At 29.1% G+C, this 21,828-nt stretch overlaps 1 protein-coding gene across 2 annotated transcripts in view; it reads left to right on the forward strand.

The window, feature by feature from the left end:
* The window catches only part of LOC122512865, a 69,780-nt gene extending 51,994 nt beyond the window's left edge, over window positions 1-17,786 (forward strand). Inside the window, exons 3-6 of one of the 2 annotated variants that reach the window (XM_043628969.1) lie at window positions 7,952-8,095; window positions 11,613-11,944; window positions 12,515-12,789; window positions 16,392-17,786. In XM_043628969.1, coding sequence (XP_043484904.1) covers window positions 7,952-8,095; window positions 11,613-11,944; window positions 12,515-12,789; window positions 16,392-17,142 — 1,502 coding nt within the window. In that variant the 3' untranslated portion in view covers window positions 17,143-17,786. Of the gene's footprint in view, window positions 1-7,951; window positions 8,096-11,612; window positions 11,945-12,514; window positions 12,790-16,388 lie in introns of both variants that reach the window. The other variant, XM_043628968.1, reaches the window with a different exon arrangement.
* Window positions 17,787-21,828: the final 4,042 nt, after the last annotated feature.

Genomic DNA, 21,828 nt, shown 5'->3' on the forward strand with positions numbered 1-21,828 from the left:
ATGAAAACATTGCCGATCGTGGGCCGCCATCAATGCAATAAGTTTAAATTAATAATTTATCGTCGATTCGTTGGGCGCAAGTTTTCATACGCATCACTTGTGTGTGTATATATATATATCTATATATATATTCGTCGGGGATAATTTACAGTCGAATGTAAACATCCGTTTCTCCAAGTCACTATTTACAAGGGGAGGCGTATAACTCTAAAGACCGATTAGCAAAAGCGGCTCTCTCTCTCTCTCTCTCTCTCTCTCCCGCGGCATACGCGATATCTCCGCCATCTTGGATTGATTTACAACGAGGTCCGGACTCGCGGTTACCGATGATACTTTTATTGGCGTCTAAAGAAGCGGGGTGAGTGAGAAAGAAAGAGAAAAATAGAGAGAATGAAAAAGAAAAATATATGGAAAGAGAGAGAAGTAGAAAAATATAAAGAGAGAGAAAGAGAAAAATAGAGAGAGAGAGAGAAAACTTTTGAGAAATTTATTGAGAAGCTGAGGGTGTACGATGAGCAATAATACCCCAGGAGGAAAAGTCGGACGAATGTCGGATTATACAACCGCCTGGGATCCGCGCCCGTACGGACCGCCAGCACCGATGGTCTGTACCGATTCGGATCCTAAAATGCAACCGGCGCGGAACAGATTAGGCTCCGACTTTTGGATCCGCCTTTCTACTTTCGTCAGTACTGGCGCGGTACTGGATTTGTTCCGCCTGCAGATTTCATTCTTCTACGCGCGTCGGAAGAATGACGGATGTTAGGTCTGTACTGGCTCGGTGCTGGGGCGGATCCGACTGCGGATCTCGTCATTTATTGTTATAGTTTACATTATCAGTATAATCATAAATTAATTTTATTATTATAATTAATTATTACAATAACTAATTGCATTTATTATAATATTATTATTAGTTAACCAATAAATAAATTAATAGTATTCATGCAAAGGAAGAATATAAGAAACTTAATTTTTTCATTATATATATATATATAAATCCAACTTTATTAATGTGCAATTAAATAAATAATTTTTAATAAATAATAATATTAACTTGAAAGAAAATGTGATCAATATATTATAATGCCTACAATAAATAACATATTAAATACAATATATAAAAAAGAGATTATTATTAATTAATTAATAATCTCTTTTTAATTTAAACAATATATTAAGTAATTATTTATTGACACTTTTCTGCAAATTAAATAATTAAAAAAATGTGTTGTGTATTCAAATTTCATTCAATTTAATACTATTACTTATGTGTTATAAATTGTTTTGCAGTGAAGTTATGTTCATATTATTCGATATATTATGTAATAAAATATTAAAAAAAAAATAATAAAAATATAACATTTTTTTTTAAACGAAATATTGAAATATTCATAAATACACATTCAGTAAAGTATTGAAAATATACCGGTATTACATCAGTCCGTATTTCCAAATTGCCTATTGCCGCGTAGTAATTTTACAATTTTTATTTCAGCTAGTGAGACTTGAAAGCATTTAAGGTTTGAGAGTTCCATGCGAGCGTAGCATAGTGGTTAGCGTGCGTGATTTCGGTGCGTAAATATTCGGTTAGGCGTAGGTTCGTACCCCCAAGCGTTAGGATTTTTCAAATGTGAATATAAAAAAATACCGTTAAGTGTATAAAAAAATGTGTAAAGTGAACTATCAATAAATTGTTATCAGTATTTATCTTTTGCAATTAATTATTATTTTTTTATTGATATTTGTTGAAATTATTATTTTGATCCGAGCCGGTTGTCAGGCGGTAGAATGCCAGCATTGCCAGCGCACATCTGGCTAGGAAATGAAAGATCCGCAGTCGGTACAGTGCCGGGTCCCAGCCGGTTGAATTATACACGGAACGGCTCTTCGCGGCCGGTTACCGGGCGGTAGAATGCCAGTTCCGAGACGGATGGCCAGCCAGCTCCTGGCCAAGTCATCTTTTGGAAGAATACCAGTTATCGGGCGGTACGCAGACGGTTCCCAGCCAGTACCGCTACTCCGGCGTCGGTACAGGCGAGGATCCGCGCCGGTTGCAAATTTCCCACTGGGACAATGTCAGGATTGCCACATACACTCTAAATCTGAATTTTCACTGATTCAGATTTAGAGTGTATATTTAATTTTGCATTTCTCTGACTTATTTCCCTGATTTCCAGACAAAATTTTCACTTTTTCCCTGTAACTTAAAGAATATTCTGATTCCCTCTAAAAATTATTAGATACCTACTAAAAAAATGTTCTATTGTACATTTATTTACGAATTTCCTTAATTATAAAAATAATACCTGAATGGAATAAATTATGTAATCTGCAACAATTTAATCCAGCCTCTAGGATTAAATTAATATCAGAAAGGATTAAAATAATCCAATTTGTTGTTATTTTTTACTATAAATGAAATTATACTTTAAATTACCACCCTGGCTTCACCAGGGACAATAATTAGTAATAGTAAGTTAGTTGGTAAATAAATAATAAATAATAATAATAATAATAAATAATCCAATTTGTTGTTATTTTTTACTATAAATGAAATTTTACTTTAAATCACCACCCTGGCTTCACCAGGGACAATTAATAGTTAGTAATAGTTAGTAAGTTAGTAACTAACTTACTAACTAACGAGTTAACTTAATGACTAATAACTTAATTAACTTACTAACTAACTTATTAAATTACTAACTTGGTTACTAACTAGCTTAGTAAGGTAGTAAGTGACTAAGTTATTTAGTTAGTAAGTTAGTTCGTTACTGAGTTAACTAGTTAGTTAGTTAGTAACTATGTTAAGTAAGTTAGTTAGTAAGTATGTAAGTAAGTTAGTTAGTTAGTTAATTCGTAACTAAGTCAATAAGTTAGTTAGTTCGTAACTAAGTCAATTAATTAGTTAGTTAGTTAGTTAGTTAGTTAGTTAGTTAGTTAGTTAGTTAGTACGTAACTAAGTCAATTAGTTGGTAACTAAGTCAATTAGTTAGTTTGTTAGTTAGTTAGTTAGTTACTAATAGTTGACTTGGTTTTGATTTCAAATAAATAAAATTTCATATGGGAACAAAGATTTCCAAAAACTTCAAATTCAAACTTTTTGAAATTCATTAATTTATAAAAATATTTATTATAAAACATAAAAATAGCGTAACTCCTTCAAAATTATTTTTATCATTTCAATTCAATTATTTCAATTTTTAACTAAAATTAATTATTTTTAACTTAATTAATTAATTAATTATTTACTTTATTAATTAATTAATTATTTACTTAATTTTTGAAAAACTTCTTCTTTGAGAATATTTAAATTAATTTGTTTGCAATTAAATTTTAAGTGAAATTCTAATAATTTGGAAATTATTCAATTAAATATACATTAGAAGATAAAAACTTGAAATAATTTTGCAAAAAATTCTTTCGACGAATTTTCATAATTATTGAAAATAATTAAATTCCTGTGATGATTTTATTAATTTTTAAAAATAATTGAATTTCTGAGAAAAATTAAGAATTTCATTAAAAGAATTGAATATAATTTAATTTTTACGAAGAATTTTATTCATTTTTAAATAATTGAATTCTTTCGACGAATTTCAATCAAATTTATAAGAATAATTACATTTTTTGGGGAATTCGATTAAAATTGTATTAAAAATAATTGAAATTCTGCAATGAGTGTTATTATTTATGAAAATAATTGAATTATTGCAAAGAATTTTATAAAAAAGTTTCAAACAATTGATTTTTTTCGAAAAATTTATGCAAATTCTATTTTTAATTCAAAATAATTGAATTCCTATGAAATTTTTATTATTTTTGAAAATAATTAAATATTCATGTAGAACTTTGTCAAAATTGTTTTTAAATAATTGAATTACTGTGAAGAATTTTGATGCCAAATTTTAAAACATTTGATTTTTTTAAAAAAATTTACCTAAATTCTATTTTAAATAATTGAATTCCTATGGAATTTTTATTGTATTGGAAGAAAATTGAATGTTCGTGTAGAATATTATCAAAATTTTTGTTTCACAATTGAATTATTTTGGAAAAATTTATTCAAATAGTAGAATATTAAAAATCATTGAATTAAAGAAAAATTTTGAAAGTAATTGTAATTTTCCCATGAATTTTAATACAATTTTTAAAAATAATTGAATTTTATTACTTTTGAAAATAATTGACTTCTTGTGATGAATACTAATATTTATGAAAATAATTGAAATTTGCAATGAATATTATAAAAATTCCAGTAAATAATTGAATTTTGTCAAAGGATTTTATTAATTTTGAAAGTAATTGAATTCTTATTTCTTGTGATGAATATTGTTATTTATGAAAATAAATGAATTTTGTAATGAATTTTATAAAAATTCCTAAAAATAATTGAATTTTATTACTTTTGAAAATAATTGACTTCTTGTGATGAATATTAATATTTATGAAAAAAAATTGAAATTTGCAATGAATATTATAAAAATTCCAGTAAATAATTTAATTTTACAATGAATTTTATAAAATTTCCTGAATATAATTGAATTCCGATGAAGAATTATACTATTTATAAAGATAATTGAAATGTTGACGAGAATTTTAAAAAAAAATTTGAAAATAATTGAATTTCTGGAAAGAATTTTAATAATTTAATTTTAATTTCAACAGAATTGAAATTAAAATTTTCCATAAAAATACTTCATTAAATGATTTATAAGTAATAACTTTATGGTAGTTTTTTAATATAGAATTAAGATATTGAAAATAAATTATTGTCAGAAATAGAAAAAATTAAAGTTTTTTTAGAATTGTTGGTAATTTCATAGTTAATGAGCCAAACAAAAAGACACAAAAATTCACAATTTTCTTCTAAATTCTAAACATTTAATTTTTTTCCAGTACCTTTAATAAAAATTCCTGACTTTTCAATGATTTTACTGACGAATTCTACTTTCTCTAACTTATCCCAGAATTTCCCGATTTCCCTGACCTGTGGCAACCCTGAATATATGCGCGTTTTTAAAATACCCTCAATGCTTCAACCGTTTTTCCGCACTTTGAATATAAAAAAGAATCAACAATAATCCTATAATTCAAAGGTAATTTGATGGTAAAAATGGCTATTTTCCGCCTCTCCGTTCTTTTTTGTCAAAGTTCTTTTTCTGTCTAATGGAATTTTAGAATTACTGTATATGTGAAGCATGTTTATAAAGAGACGCCGATTCATCTGGCTTCCGCGATTTTAATTAAGACATTTTACTTATAAGGTTCGTTTATATAGTATTCCTGCGATAAATCGAGGGAAGGGCTTAGGAAAATAGTGCACATAAAAGGAATCTGTCTGAGCGAGTCTACACCTATGCCGTATGTATGTTGCTGGTCCAGGGAGATAATTGTCCCTGATAATGGAAACACGGTTGCCGAATACTCGATAACAGTTCCAATTATTTGCACAGTGTTGCGCTAATCGGCTACTGATATAATTGGCTGTTTCCGACTCTTTTTTTTTTTTTTTTTTTTTTTTTTTTGGCTAAAGCATTAAATACTCACGAAAGGGGGTTGAGAGTCGAGATAAATTACTTCTTTTACCGATTTCTTTTAAGTTTTTAGATTTTTTTAGGAAAAATTACAAAAAAATTTAATTTTCTTTTTTAAAATCGTCTTTTAAGTCGATTTTCGCAGAAGAAAGTTGAAATTTCGAAGGGGCATCAATTGTTTTAAAATCAAAATTTTATGATTTGTAAAAAACTCCAGGTTAGCCCTAATTTTATCAAAACTATTTTAAGAGAATTCTATAATAATAAGTAAGCACATTTTTTTTTACTAAAAAAGTGTGAATATATGTTTCTTCGCATGCGATTTCCGCGAAATAAAAATTAGAAACGAATGTCTTTCAAAATTAAATTATTTACAAAAATTAAAAATTTTTCTCATTTAAAATTCAATTATTTTTAAAAATCCACTACGCAACTAATTCAAAATTCAATTATTTATGAAAATTAACAACGCATCTCATTCAAAATTCAATTATTTAAAAAAATTGAAGCAAAATTCTTCCAAAATTCAATTATTTTAGAAATTTAAAAATGCATCTGTTTCAAAATTCAATACTTTACAAATATTAACCATGAATCTTATTTAAAATTCAATTATTTATAAGAATTGAAACTAAATTCTTGCAAAATTCAATTATTTTAATAATTTTTAAATGAAACTGTTTCAAAATTCAATTATTTATAAATAAATTAAATTATTTATAAAAAATCAAAGGAATGTATTCAAAAAATCAATTATTTTTAAAAATTCACAACGCAACTCATTCAAAATTCAATTATTTATAAAAATTGAAGCGAAATTCTTTCAAATTAAATTATTTTAGAAATTTAAAATTGCATCTGTTTCAAAATTCAATTATTTATAAGAATTAAAACTATATTCTTTCGAAATTCAATTATTTTAAAAATTTTTAAATGAAAGTTTTTAAAAATTCAATTATTTATAAAAAAAATGAAACCAATGTCTTCAAGAATTCAATTGTTTTTAAAAATTCACAACGTAACACATTCAAAATTCATTTATTCTGCAAATTTTTAAACGCAACTGATTCAAAATTCAATTATTTATAAAAAGTAAAACGAATATATTTGAAATTCAATTATTTCTAAAAATTCACAACGCAACTTATTCATAATTCAAATATTTATAAAAATTGAAACGAAAATCATCCTAAATTCAATTATTCGGAAAAATGTTTAAATGCAACTGTTTCAAAATTCAATTATTTATCAAAAATAAAATGACTGTCTTTAAAAATTCAATTATTTATAATTTTAAAAAATTTTTCTAATCAAAATTCAATTATTTTTTAAAATTAACAACGCATCTCTTACGAAATTCAATTATTTATAAGAATTGAAACTAAATTCTTGCAAAATTCAATTATTAAAAAAATTTGTAAATGAAACTGATCAAAAATTCAATTATTTATTAAAAAAATGAAACCAATGTCTTCCAAAATTCAATTATTTTTAAAAATTAACAACGCATCTCATTCAAAATTCGAATATTCATAAAAGAATTGAAACAAAATTCTTCCAGAATTCAATTATTTAAAAAAATTAATAACGTAACTTATTTAGTATTAAAATTTTTTTTTAAATTAAAAAGAAATTCATCTAAATTCAATTATTTAAAAAAATTCCTAATACAACTGTTTCAAAATTCAATTATTTATAAAAAAATAAAACAAATTTCTTCAAAAATCCAATTATTTATAACATTAGAAAATTTTGTTTCTTCTAAAATTCAATTATTCTTAAAAAATGAAAGAAATATCTTCAAAAATTTAATTATTTTTAAAAATTTAGAACGCATTTCAAATGAAATTTAATTATTTATTCGAATTGAAACTAAATTCTTTTATAATTCAATTATTTTATAAATTTTCAAATGAAAAAGTTTCAAAATTCAATTATTTATAAAAAAAATGAAAACAATGTCTTCCAAAGTTTAATTGTTTTTAAAAATTAACAACGCATCTTATTTAAAATTTAATTATTTATAAAGAAATTGAAACAAAATTCTTTCGGAATTCAATTATTTTATAAAATTAATAACGCAACTTATTAAAAATTCAATTATTCATAATAATTGAAACAAAATTCATCCAAAGTTGAATTATTTAAAAAAATTTTAAATGCAACTGTTTTAAAATTTATTTATTTGTAAAAAGTGGAACGAATGTCTTCAAAAATTAATTTATTATATATTGAATATTTTGCTCTACTTAAATTCAATTATTTATAAAAATTAAAAAAAAAAATTTGTTTGATACGATTTTCTAAAAAAAATAATGAAAGTTTCACTTTAGAGGTCATTTTCATAGAAGAAAGTAAAAAAAAATAATTTTTTTCCCCTGAATTTAATCGAAAATTAAATTTTTCTGTTACAGGATGGTTCTCGATAGTGTCGAGTAACAATGGAACAGGAAGTGCGCGTGTCTATCGAAGAGTAGGTGCTCTGGTCAAGGCTGGAGTTCCGGCTTTTTTGCTCACCAAACCATTGCGAGCCTATACATTGACACATTCAAAAATGGGTAAGTTATTTTCGCCTTCAAAAAATTTGCCACCAATAAAAAATGTGTGTACATATAAAAAAAATAATTATTCACTTAAAGCAAAATGAATAAAATGTGGGGGGAGGGAATTCTGGGTGCAGCGAATGGCCATGACTTGGATGTCAATTTATATCGGCTCTTTTGTCACCATGGCTCGTGGGCGAGGAACGTGTAACGCAATAGTCACGCGGTGAAAGCCAAACAGTCGACTACTGTGCGAATTTTTCATCAATACACTTTTAAATTTTTTTTATGGGGGGGGGGGCTCAGTACACACCGGTCCCTTAGAGAACAATACACGTCCATTTTGAATTTTTTAACCCCATTTGAATATATGAAAATCTATGGCCGAACTAGGGCGAAATTTTTTTGGTCCCCTTCTAAAGAGCCGCTGAAAAGTATGAATTTTTAAGTAGTAGGGGTCTTTATGAAACTAGGGGCTATTAATCACCTACTAGGAGCTAGGGGCTACTAACTCTCTGCTAGGAACTAGAGGCTTTACTAGGAGCTAATAGTAATTTTATTAAGAGTCTCTAGGAACTAGGGGCTTTTAGAAAGTATGCTATTAACTCCCTACTAGAAGCTGCCTAGTAGACATAATAACCTACTAGTGAAAATTACTAGTGAAACCTCCCTACTAGGTTTTTACTAGGAATTAATAGTATTTTTATTAAGGATTTCTAGAACATGGGATCTTTTAAAAACTAGATGCTATTAACTCCCTACTAGGAGCTGCCTAGTAGAAGTAAAAACTACTAGTAAAAATTACTAGTAAAACCTAGTAGGGAGGTTTTACTAGTAATTTTTACTAGGAGCTACTAGAAGCTACTAGGAGCTGCCTAATAGAAGTAAAAAATACTACTAAAAATTACTGGTTAAACCTCCCTACTAGGTTTTACTAGGAACTAATGGTAGTTTTATTATGGATTTCTAGAAAATAGGATCTTTTGAAAACTAGATGCTATTAACTCCCTACTAGGAGCTGTCTAGTAGAAGTAAAACTACTAGTAAAAATTACTAGTTAAACCTCCCTACTAGGTTTTTACTAGGAATTAATAGTATTTTTATTAAGGATTTCTAGAAAATAGGATCTTTTTAAAACTAGATGCTATTAACTCCCTACTAGGAGCTGCCTAGTAGAAGTAAAAACTACTAGTAAAAATTACTAGTAAAACATAGTAGGGAGGTTTTACTAGTAATTTTTACTAGGAGCTACTAAGAGCTGCCTAGTAGAAGTAAAAACTACTAGTAAAATTACTAGTTAAACCTCCCTACTAGGTTTTACTAGGAACTAATGTTAGTTTTATTAAGGATTTCTAGAAAATAGGATCTTTTAAAAACTAGATGCTTTTAACTCCCTACTAGAAGCTGCCTAGTAGAAGTAAATACTACTAGTAAAATTACTAGTTAAACCTCCCTACTAAGTTTTACTAGTCCCTTATAGTAGAAGTTAAACCTACTAGTGGAAACTACTATCAAAACCTCCCTACTAGGTTTCACTAGGAACTAATGGTAGTTTTCTCAAGGGTCTCTCGAAAATAGGGTCTTTTAGAAAATTGGGGGTTTGAACAAAGACTTACCTATTAGAAGAAATCTCCCTAACAGGTTCTAATAGGAGATAATGTCAGTGTCTAGAAATTAGCGTCTTTTGGAAAGTAGGCGATATTAACTCCCTACTGGGAGCTCCCTAACAGGACTAAAATCTCTTTACTAGATTTTACTTTTAATTTAGAGCTCTTATTATAGGAGTCAGCTAATTGAAATTTTATACTAAATTCCTTTTAGAAACAAGGGGTCCTACAAGGATTTACAGGTTATTCAACTAGGAACTTCTAAAAATTAAGGGTCTTACTAGTAGCTAACAATCTTGCCAGGAGCCAGTAATCTTTTAACAGGAGGCAGTCAAAATTTAGAGGTCTTACTAGGAGTCAGTGGTTTACTAGGAGCCAGATATCCTTTCAACTAGGAGCTCCTAGTAAATAGGGGCCAAACTAGGAGCCAGACGTTAAACTAGGAACTAGTTGTCCTTGAAATTTAAGATTCGCAAAATTATTGAATTTTCCTAGAAACTAGGAATTCACTAGGAACTACAAATTCACTAGGTACTAGTAGTTATTCACCTGCGGTTGGGACCTGACCTTCTAAAAATAATGTCCTAACTACGTTTTCTGGGCTTAGTTAACGGATATTTATCTTTTATTTAGGATTATTTTAAAAACTAGGGATTTCCTAGGAACTAGATATTCACCAGATACTAGTAGTTTTTAACCTGAGAGTTGTAGAAACTAAGTTCTAACTACGTTCTTCGGCTTCATTAAGGGCTATTCATCTCTTAATTAGGACTCTTCAAAAAACTAGTGGTATACTAGAAACTAGAGTTTTACTAGGGACTCAGGATTCACTAGGTATTATTAGTTTTTAACATGAGGCTTCTAGAAATAAGGTTCTAACTACCGTTTTTGGTTTTTAATAGGACATATTAATTTCTTTATTGAGACTTTTTTGAAAACTATGGAGTCTACTAGGAACTAGAGATTTACTAGGTAGTAGAAGTTTTTACTACTGTTTTCCTATAATTCAGTTTTTTTTTTCATTAAGGAATGTTCATCTTTTTATTATGACTCTTTAAAACCAGGGGTCAACTAGGAACTAGATATTTACTATGAAAACTATGGAGTCTACTAGAAACTAGAGATTCACTAGGTAGTAGAAGTTTTTACTACTGTTTTCCTATAATTCAGTTTTTTTTCATTAAGGAATGTTCATCTTTTTATTATGACTCTTTAAAACCAGGGGTCAACTAGGAACTAGATATTTACTAGATACTAGTAGTATTTAACCTGAGGCTTCTAGAAACTAGGTCCTAATTGTGTTTTTTAAGTTTTATTAGGGGATATTAATTTTTTTATTAGGACTCTTCAAAAAACGATAAGGTCCACTAGTAACTAGAGATCTACTAGTTACTAGTAGTTCACTAGGTACTAGTTTTTACTAGTTTTTTCTAACGACGTTTTTTGGTCTTGATAGGGGATATTAATCACTTAATTAGCCAGGGGTCTACTAGGAACTAGAGATTCACTAGGTACTAGTAGTTTTTAACCAGCGGCTTTTAGAAACAAGCCCGTAACTACGATTTTTAGGTTTTATTAGTGCCTATTCATCTCTTAATTACGACTCGTCTAAAAACTAGGTTTCTACTAGGAGCTAGGGACTTTACTAGGAATACCTCTTTTTTAGAAGCTAGGCCTCTGATTTCAAAGCCAAGCAATCATTATTACCTCATTCGAGCATTCCCGCTTCAGTCAAACACTAAACACCTTTTGATAGGTCAAGGAAATTACACTCTCCAAGGGGCATGACGTAGATCCTATCCTCTATATATATATATATACAAAAAAAGACCCGTATATCGACAAAACTGGTTTTGTAATTTCCCTCCATTTTTTTGTAATATTTCTTTTAAACAGAAAGAAATGTTATTTTTTTTTTGTCACAGAAAACGGTAATCTGAGAGCTCATTACACGAAGACGACGGTCAGGGCCGGTGAAGTTCTACGCCTCACTGCCGTTTTTCAAGACACGCGACGAGCCCCCACAACATCGGGTATTTCCGGTGTTTCAACTGGAATTGCGGAAGGCAAGAGTTCAAGGTCATCGGAAAGAGATCAGTACGCCCAATGTTTGGATTCACATGGGCACGAGCTCTTTGCTCCACTCACAACGAGAGGGGAATTCTATGCCACCTGTCAAAGCGGAACACTCGACACTGGAAGTGACGCGGTTCTTTACAGGGTTCATCAACTCGCAAGGAGGGATCTTCCCCTTAGGGTGAGAGACTGCAAAAATATTTTTCCGCTTATTAATTCTAAATTGCATGTCATTTAACGTAATTTTTAGATGTTATGATTGTTGAATAATTTTAATTTCATTTCTTGCGTTTAATTTTAATTATTATTATTAATATTATAGCTAGGGTCCAACCTTGACTGTGTTGCCCTAATAATAATAATTAACTATGTTCAATTAATTTACTAAAAGCGAAAAATAATTTTGAAATTATAATTATAATAGCGGGGATCCTACTTTGACTAAGGTCCAACCTTGACTATGTTCCCCTCATGATAATAATTAAAAATATTAAATTAGTTTACTAAAAACAAAAAAAAATATATTTTAAGATTTGAAAAAGCTTGCGTTAAAATTAGTTACCAGAGGGCGCCATTAACTTTCTCGCAAGTGGTAGAGTTTCTAATAGGAGAACCGAAAAAGCGCGCACCAATGAGACGACAGTTGCGCGCGCAGCTGGCGTCTGATTGGAGGGCTAGTGTGCGCTGTGACTTTAGTTACCAGGCAGGGACGGACGACGTGATATGATCGGGAAATAAATTCTACTTTCAGGTTCGTCTGGTGGCAGGTCCACTTCCGATACCTCTTCCCAGGGACTACAGCGGTCTGATGCAGCTGGAAACTGCGAATAGAGGACCAATAGTCCTCGGCTGTGCCGTACCCCTGGTGCCGGAGAGACCCCTTCCCCACACTGCTATCCCGGAGCTTTTGGAATTGGTCGTCACTGGACCCACGGCTCCACGAGTCAAAAGAGCTCGTTTGGGATGTCCCTCTGAATCGCGTCTGTTATCCTCGCCCAAAATGCAAAGACTACTCTCGGCATGCAGGTAATTTTATTTTGTAATATCTTTTTCAGAAAACTAGAACTAGAGAGGAAAAAAGGGGGGTTGAAGATTAGTTTAAGACTAGTCTAAAGGTAGTTTAAACTTAGTTTAAAACTAATTTAAAACTAGTTAGAGTCTTGTTTAAGGCGAGTTGAAACCTAATTTAAAACTAGTTCAAGACTAGTTTAATATTAGTTTACAACTAGTTCAAAGCTAGTTTAAGGCTAGTATAAAACTAGTTCAAGACTAGTTTAATACTTGTTTACAACTAGTTCAAAGCTAGTTTAATACTAGTTTAAAACTGGTTCAAAGATAGTTTAAGGTTAGTTTAAAACTAGTTCAAGACTATTTTAAGGCGATTTTAAACCTAGATTAAAACTAGTTTAAAAATTGATTAAACCTATTTTAAGGCTAGTTTAACAGTTAATAAAACTACTTTAAAGACTGTATAAATCTAGTTTAGCTTCAGCTTACAGAAAACAATAACTAGCTTTAAAATTGCCTTAATCAGATGTAAACTATTCTCAAACTATACTTGAGTTAGTTTTAAACTAATTTTAAACTAGCCCTAACTATCCTTAAACTACTTTTAAGTTAGGACTAAACAAGCTATAAACTAGCCTTGAGTTGGCAGTCTTTAATTATTGATAATTAAAGATAATTAAAGTCTTTAGTTATTGATTTCCTTAAGCTGCAACTTAAGGCAACTTTAAGAGTAGTTGAATAATGCTAAAAAATAAAAACAAAACTACGTTACAACTAGTTTTAAAATGGTCTTAAACAAGCCTAGAATTTAAAATTAGAATATACCTAGTTAAATACTAGTTTAAGCATACTTTAATACTAGGATATAGCTAGTTTAATCCTAGTTAAATACTAGTTTAAACCAATTTTGATACTAAACTTGCTTAAGGCTACTTTAGTACTACTTTCAAGCTAGTTAAAAACTATTTGAAGGCTAGTTCAATATTAGTTTAAAACTAGTTTGATGCTAGTTTAATACTAGTTTAATGCTGTTTTAATAATATAAAATTTAAGAATTCATAATAATTTTAATAATTAAAACTAGTTTATTGTTAAACTTGCATAATACTAGTTTAGGACTAGTTTAATACTAGCTTCAAACTAGTCTAAAACTAGTTTAAACCTAGTTTAATAATAGTTTAATACTAGTTTGATGCTGTTTTAATAATACTTTAAGTCTAGTTTTATACTAGTTTAAAGCTAGTTTATTGTTAAACTTGCATAATACTAGATTAGGACTGGTTTAATACTAGCTTCAAACTAGTCTAAAACTAGTTTAAACCTAGTTTAATAATAGTTTAATACTAGCTTAAACCTAGTTTAATAATAGTTTAATACTAGTTTGATGCTGTTTTAATAATACTTTAAGTCTAATTTTATACTAGTTTAAAGCTAGTTTAATGATAGTTTAATACTACTTTGATGGTAGTTTAATGATAGTTTAATACTACTTTGATGGTAGTTTATTAATAATTAACGTCTGGTTTGATACTAGTATAAAACTAGTTTAATGTCAAACTTGTTTAATGCTAGTTTAGGACTGGTTTAATGCTGGCTTAAAACTAGTTTAATCTTACTTTAATCTTACTTTAATACTAGTTTATCGCTAGTTTAATACTAGTATAAACCTTTTTTAATACTAAAATGCCATAAGGCTACTTTAGGCCTAGTTTCAAACTAGTTTAATGCTAGCTCACAACTAGTTTAAAACTAGTTTAATGCTAGCTCACAACTAGTTTAAAACTAGTTTAATGCTACTTTAATACTACTTTGATGCTAATTTAGTAATACTTTAAGTCTAGTTTGATACTAGTTTAAAATTATTTTAATGATAAACTTGCTTAATGCTAGTTTAGCACTTGTTTAAAACTAGTAAGAAGCTACTTATAAACTATTTTAAGTTGAGTTTAATTTTTCATAATTTAAAGATATACTTACCATTAAGAAGCATCAACTAGTGTTACATTTACCGTAAATTAGTCTTGAGTTGATTTTAATACTAAAGGAAATTAGCCTAAAACTTGTTCTTTACTAGCCATAAACAAGCCTAGCATGCAAATAGTCCTAATCTAACCTTAAGCAAGTATAATATTAAACTAGCAATACACTCGCTTTAAACTAATCTTAAACTTTTTTTAAACTAGTTTTAAAGAAGCCTATGATTAAAATTGTTTTAATTTATTGTTAAACCTAATTTTCAAACTACTTTAGTTTAATACTAGTTTAGAACTAGTTTAACGGTGTTTTAAGACTAGAGTAAAACAATTTTAATGTTAGGCTTCTTTACGACTAGTTTAAAACTAGTTTAATAGAGTTAGCTTTGAGAATATAAAAAAATTTTTATTTTGGCTTAAGCGAACTATAAACTAGCCTTGAGTTGGCCTTAACGTAACTCTAAAAACCATTCTATAGCTAGCTTTATAGTACTGTAAACTATCCCTAAATTACTTTTAAACTTGCCATTTGGTAGCCTATAGCAAATTTGAAACAAGTATGAAACTATTTTGAAACTAGCTTTAAAGCAGTTTGAAAATAGCTTTAAACTAGTTTGAAACTACTTTAAAACTATTTTTAAACTATCTTATATTTTTAATACTAGTATAAAAATAGTTTAATACTAGTATGAAAACTGGAACTAGTTTAAGGATTGTTTAAAACTAGTTTAAGACTAGTTTAAGACTAGTTTAAAACAAACTTAAGGTTAGTTAAAGATTAGTTTAAAAGTAGTTTAAAACTTCTTTAAGGCTAGTATGAAACTATTTTATAGGTAGTTCAGCCTTAAACAAGACTACCTGACACCAAGTTTTAAACTGGTCTTCATCAAGCCTAGAATTAAACTAGTTTAATACTAAACTTGCTTAAAGCCACTTTATGACTAGTTTAAAACTAGTTTAAGGCTAGTTTAGGACTAGTTTAAAACGAGTTTAAAACTATTTTAACTAACGTTAAATTTTTTGTAATTTAAAGAAATACTAATCTTAAAAAAGTATCAACTAGCTTTATATATATATATTATATTTTTAATGCTAGTATGAAACTCGTTTAGTACTAGTGTGAAATTGGATTAATACTAGTATAAAACTAGTTTAATACTAGTTTAATACTAGTATACAACTAGTTTAATACTAGTGTGAAATTGGTTTAATACTAGTATAAAACTGTATTCATACTAGTTTAAAACTGGTTTATAACTAATTTTATACTATAGGTTAAACCTACTTTAATATTGCACTTGCTTAAAGCTAGTTTAAAACTAGTTTAAACCGAGTTTAATTCTAGATTAAAACTAGCTTGCTTATGGTTATTTTAGGACTACTTTAATGGTGATTTAAAACTAGTTTAAGGCTAGCTTAAAACTAGTTTAAAACTAGTTTAAGCCTAGCTTAAGACTAGTTTAAAACTAGTATATTACTATGTTTCTTTAAGACTAGTTTAGGACTATTTTGTAGCTAGTTTAATGTTATGCTTGTTAACGACTAGTTTATAACTAGTTTAAAGCTAGTTTTAGGCATAAAAATATATTTCCCTCTACCATCACACATAAAAAAAAACTCTTTTCAAAATTATTCTGTTTCCAGAAGAGCACTAGATCAAAGAGCAACCGAACCAAGAGTCGCGACACCCCAAGCCTCCTGCGGCCAACAACTCAAGGAACTTCATCTCAAGGAAATAAAATCAAAACCCGAAACAAAACCCCTCTTACAAAGTCTCCGCGAAAGTTTAGAGCACATCAAAAAATCAACAATTCGCGATCGTAATCGTCCCACCACAAATCACACCACCGGTTTCCTCGAGAAAATCACAAGAATCGCTCACAGCGGTAAAAATCGTAATCCAGCAAAAAAATCCGCCTCCTTTACATTCGCCGTACGTCCCGAAATTGCCATGCGATGTCCCGAAAGATACGCCAGTCTCGAATCGGAAGCAAATTCCCTAATTCCAATCACCAACAATGGTTCATCATCCTCATCCTCCTCCTCATCAAAGAATCATCATCATCATCATCATCATAATCATCATCATCAGGTGCAAAGGTCAGTGTCCACCAGCGTCCTTGAGGTGCATGCCTCATGCCTCCAATCGTCCGATCTGGATCCGCCTTATTCCAAGGTCAGAGATAGTCTCACCCCACAGCCACGAACACCACAGCCAACAACAGCCGCAACAACACAAACAACAAAACCAGAGGCGATCTATGCCGAGATCTGTGAGGATTCACGCTACTTGAAAAACGCCAAGGAAAAGGATCGTGGTTACGCTTCACATTCCGAAATATCTGACCTCTCCGGTAGCCTTGACGATGAGGAAGGAATTTACAACACTGTGTGTTAAAAAAAAAAAATCATCACCAAAAAAAAAGATTTGGCACAATTTTTTTTATTAGATTTGTGTAAAAGATTTTCCAGAGACTGAAATTCCAGAGAAGGTGTGTGGTTCCCTTTTGCGCCGCCACCTGTTTATATAAGGTCCCCCCTCTCCCCCTTCGTCGAGGGGGGAGGGAGACTTCTTGGTATGCAGGAAGGGCACCGGGCGTCCTTTGGGGTGTGTTTCTATGGGGTCAAGGTTAGACCTCCTCGGTTTACAAAGAGTGCAAAAGGGGACTTGAATATAAACTTGTTTGAATGTCGAGTGGGGGGAGGAAGGGGGATTAATCATTGAATTCGTCACGATCCAAAGGATTTCTGAGGGCTTTTTGATCCGCTACTTGCGTGTCAGTTTTGTGCGAGTTGGTTTGCGTGATGTTTACGGTTGACTCTAAGCGTGTGATTACTCTCCTGGGATCAAATCATTCTTGGAAAATATATACACACACACGTATATATAGATACTAGGGGGGGGGCTTCTTTCACGGAAAGAAAAATACCATCGAGAAAATTTCTTTTGCAGATTGGGAATAGGGAGAAAAAGGCAAAAATGTACATAATTGTTACTATAAATTCGTCTCATGTAAGAATAATAAAAAGAAATTTACATAATTTCAGTTTTTATTTAAAGATTCTTGTTCCTTATTGTCTTCCTTGTTCCTTTCCAAAAAGGGAGATTTAATTTATTGAATTTTACTTTTGGATTTTCGCTGAAAAAAATTAGTAAACTAGTTTAGGGATAGTTTAAAACTACATAGTTTGAAGCTAGTTTGAAACTAAGCTTGTTTAAGGCTAGTTTAGGACTGGTTTTAAACTACTTAAAAACTAGTTTAAGGCTAGATTAATAATAGTTCAAAACTAGTTTAATAATAATAAGGTTATTTAAAACAAGTTATGTTCTAGTTCAATTCTAGTTTCAAACAACTTTAAAACTACTTTAAACCAAGTTGAAAACTAGTTAAATACTAATTTAAACCTACTTAAATACTAGTTAAATACAAGTTTAAACCTACTTAAATACTAGTTAACTACTAGTTTAAACCTACTTAAATACTAGTTAACTACTAGTTTAAACCTACTTAAATACTAGTTTAAAACAAATTTAATACTTGTTTAAACCTATTTAAATACTTGTTTGAACCTAGTTTCAACCTACTTAATCTCTTTTTTATGACTAATTTGAACATAGTTGGAAACTAGTTTTATAATAGTTTCAACCTTGTTCAATACCAGTTTAAAGCAAGATTTATACTAGTTTGGTTCTATAGTTAAATTCTATTTTGATACTAGTTCAAAACTAGTTTAATAATAGTTTAAACCTAGTTCAATACGAGTTTAATAATAGTTTGAAACTAATTTCAAACTAGTTTAATACTAACTTTATTCTAAACTAGTTTTGTTCTAGTTTAATTCTAGTTTTAAACTACTTTAAAACTACTTCAGACCTAGTTAAAAACTATTTCAATACTAGTTTATTTCAAGTTTAATAATATTTTAACACAAATTTAAACCTAGTTGAAAACTAGTTTAATAATAGTTTAAACCTATTTCAATACTAGTTTGGTTTTTGTTTAATTCTACTTTAACACTAATTTAAACCTGGTTCAAAACTAGTTTAATAATTGTTAAAACCTAGTTTAATACGAGTTTAAACCTTGTTTAATACTAGTTTAATTGTAGTTTAAAACTAATTTAAAACTAATTTAATACTAATGTTATTCAAAACTAGTTTTGTTCTAGTTTAATTCTAGTTTAAAACTGCTTTAAAACTACTTTAAACCTAGTTAAAAACTAGTTCAATACTAGTTTAAACCTAGTTGAAAACTAGTTTAATAATAGTTTAAAACTAATTTCAAACTAGTTTATATAGTTTATATTTGAACCAAAAGTTAAAGTTAAATTCAAAGTCACAGTGAAAATAAAAGTTTAAGATAGTTTAACCTTGAAGTAGGTTCTACTAGCTTGGGACTAGTTTAAAACACCTGAAATTTACTTTAAGGCTTTAAAAATAGTTTAAGAATAGTTTAAGACCAGTCTAAGGTTACCTCAAAGTTTACTTAAAACTTGTTTAAGGATAAGTAGGGCTAGTGCAAAGCTACTTTAACATCAGTTTAGAGCCAAGTCGAAATTAGTTTAAAGCTAGTTCTAGAATAATTAAGGTAGTTTAACCTAGGTTAGAGCTAGTTATAAAAAACTTGAAATTAGTTTATAGCTGGTTTAAATTTAACTTAAAGCTAGTTTAAAGATAGTTTAAGAAAACTTAAACTAACTTAAGGCTAGTTTAAAACTAGTTCAAAGCTAGATTCAAACTACTTTATCTCTAGGCTTATTTAAGGCTACATTTAAAGTATCTTAAACTACTTTCAAACTAGCCTTAAGTTAGTTTAAATTATTTTTAAACTATCTTTAAACTAGCTTTAAACTACTTTACTGTTACCTTATGGCTAATTTCAGGCTAGGTTAAAACTACTTCAAAACTATTTCAAGGGTCGTTTAACAGTAGTTTTAAACTAATTAAAAGCTAGTTTAATAATAATCTTATTTATGGGTAGTTCAATGTTAGTTAAAACCTAGTTTAATGCTGGTTTACACCTAGTGTATGACTAGTTTAAACCTGGTTTAATACTAGTTTGAAACTAGCTTGCTTAAGACTAGTTTAGGACTAGTTTAATGTAAGTTTAAAAATACTTTAAGGATAGTTTAAAAGTAGTTTAATGCTAGTTTAAAGCTACTTTAAGAATAGTTTAAAACTAGTTTACAGTTAGTTTTAAACTAGTTTCAAATTAGCTAAAATAGTTTAAGGGAAATTCAAAACTTGTTTTATAGTTTCTTTAAGGCTAATTCAAAGCTTCTTTTTAGGCGAATTACGATATTTTTTTGCCTAGTTTGAAGTTTAAACGTAGTTTAAAACATGTTTTAAATAGTTTTAAATGTTTTAAAGTAGGTTTTAGACTAGTTTAAAAGTAGTTTTACGCTGGTTACTGCTATCTTTTTGAGACTAGTTTAATACAAATATTGTGTAAGGCTAGTTTAGGACAAGTTTGAAGCTAGTTTAACCCTAGTTTAAAGCTAGTTCAGGACTAGTTTAAAGCAAACATAAAATTAGTCATTAGTTCGTTCGAATTTAACTCTAAGCTTGTTTCCGAATAGTGGAAACTAGTTAAAGGCTAGTTTAACCGTAGTCTAAACTAATTTAAAGCTACTTTACAAATAGTTTAAACTATTTTAAAACTAGTTTAAGAACACAAAGCTACTTTAAGAATAGTTAGAACTAGTTTAAAACTAGTTGAAGACTAATAAAGACTAAAACAAAACTTTTAAGGGTAGTTAAAAGCTGTTTTCAGGATAGTTAGGACTAGTTTAAAACTAGTTTAAAGCTCGCCTAAAGGCAACTATCGACTAATTTAAGGCTAGTTATAAACTAGTCTAAACCTAGGCAAAGGCTAGTTTCAACTAGTTTAAGCCTTATAGAAGGTTCCTAATTGCTTTAAGGCAAACTAAAGGTTACATCCACTGTAGTTTACGGCTTGTTAAGAAATAGTTTTAACTTGTTTAAGAGAACCTCACGCCAAGTTTAAAACTAGATTCAGGATAGTTATGATATTTTAAAGCTAGTTTCACAGTTTTCTTGAAAGTATCTAATTAATACCAAATTAAACTGAAAACTAGTTTAAGACTAGTTTAATGTAGTTTAAACTAACTCAAGCTATAAACTATTAAAGTTTAACGCTTGTTTAGAGATCGTTTAAGATTTACACAAGGCTAAAACTACTTTAGAGCTAGGTAGAGAGGATAAAGATAGTTAAAGATTGTTCAAGGATGAATAGAGCTAGTTTAAAGATAGTTTAAAATTTTACTTAGTACCAGATTAAAACTAGTTTAAGGCTAGTTTCAGAATAGTTAAGATAGAGGCTAGTTAATAAATACATTAAATTCGATATTTTAATAACAAATACGAAAGATTAAAAGAATGCTTCTTGCTTAATTTAATTATTTGTTTTATAACTGCAAATCTTTAAATGGTCATTAACAAGGGCTCCTAACTGGAACCAGGCTGGAATTGAATCATAAAACATTTTAGGACCCATATAGAATGCCAATTCAGGAGCTTATTAATAAAAGAGAAAATTTGGTTTGACCTACGTAGGATAGAGATAATTGAAAAATAAACAGTAAAATAAATATGAAAATAAACAATAAAATAAATTTTTAAATAAATATTAAAATTAATAATAAAATAGATATTTAAGAAGAAAAATAAAATAAATAGTAAGAAATAAATAACAAGCATTTTGTAATATGCATAAATCTTCAGACATCGAGGAAGGGGAAGGAAGGACTAAAAACCAAGAAAGGAGAAAAAAAGGAAAATCAAGAGAAGGAAAAAAAGGTGAGGATGACCGTCATCAAAAGACTAGACTTTAATCCAGCTCAATTCCCTCGACTACAACGAATCTCAATTCTCCATAATCTTCTCGACATCAACAGAATGCAAAAATAAATCTCTCAACGCGTTTGATTTTTTCCATTTTCGACGTCTTCCGGGTATCTTCTCGTTAACTTTTTTAAATTAATTTTCAAATTTCAACACGCAGAGAAAAAGAAGACGAAGACAACGGCGAAGAAGAAGAAGAATGCTAAATTTCAAGAGAGA

The sequence above is a fragment of the Leptopilina heterotoma genome, unplaced genomic scaffold (assembly GCF_015476425.1).
Source record: "Leptopilina heterotoma isolate Lh14 unplaced genomic scaffold, ASM1547642v1 Lhet_129, whole genome shotgun sequence".
Taxonomy (NCBI): Eukaryota; Metazoa; Arthropoda; class Insecta; order Hymenoptera; family Figitidae; genus Leptopilina; species Leptopilina heterotoma.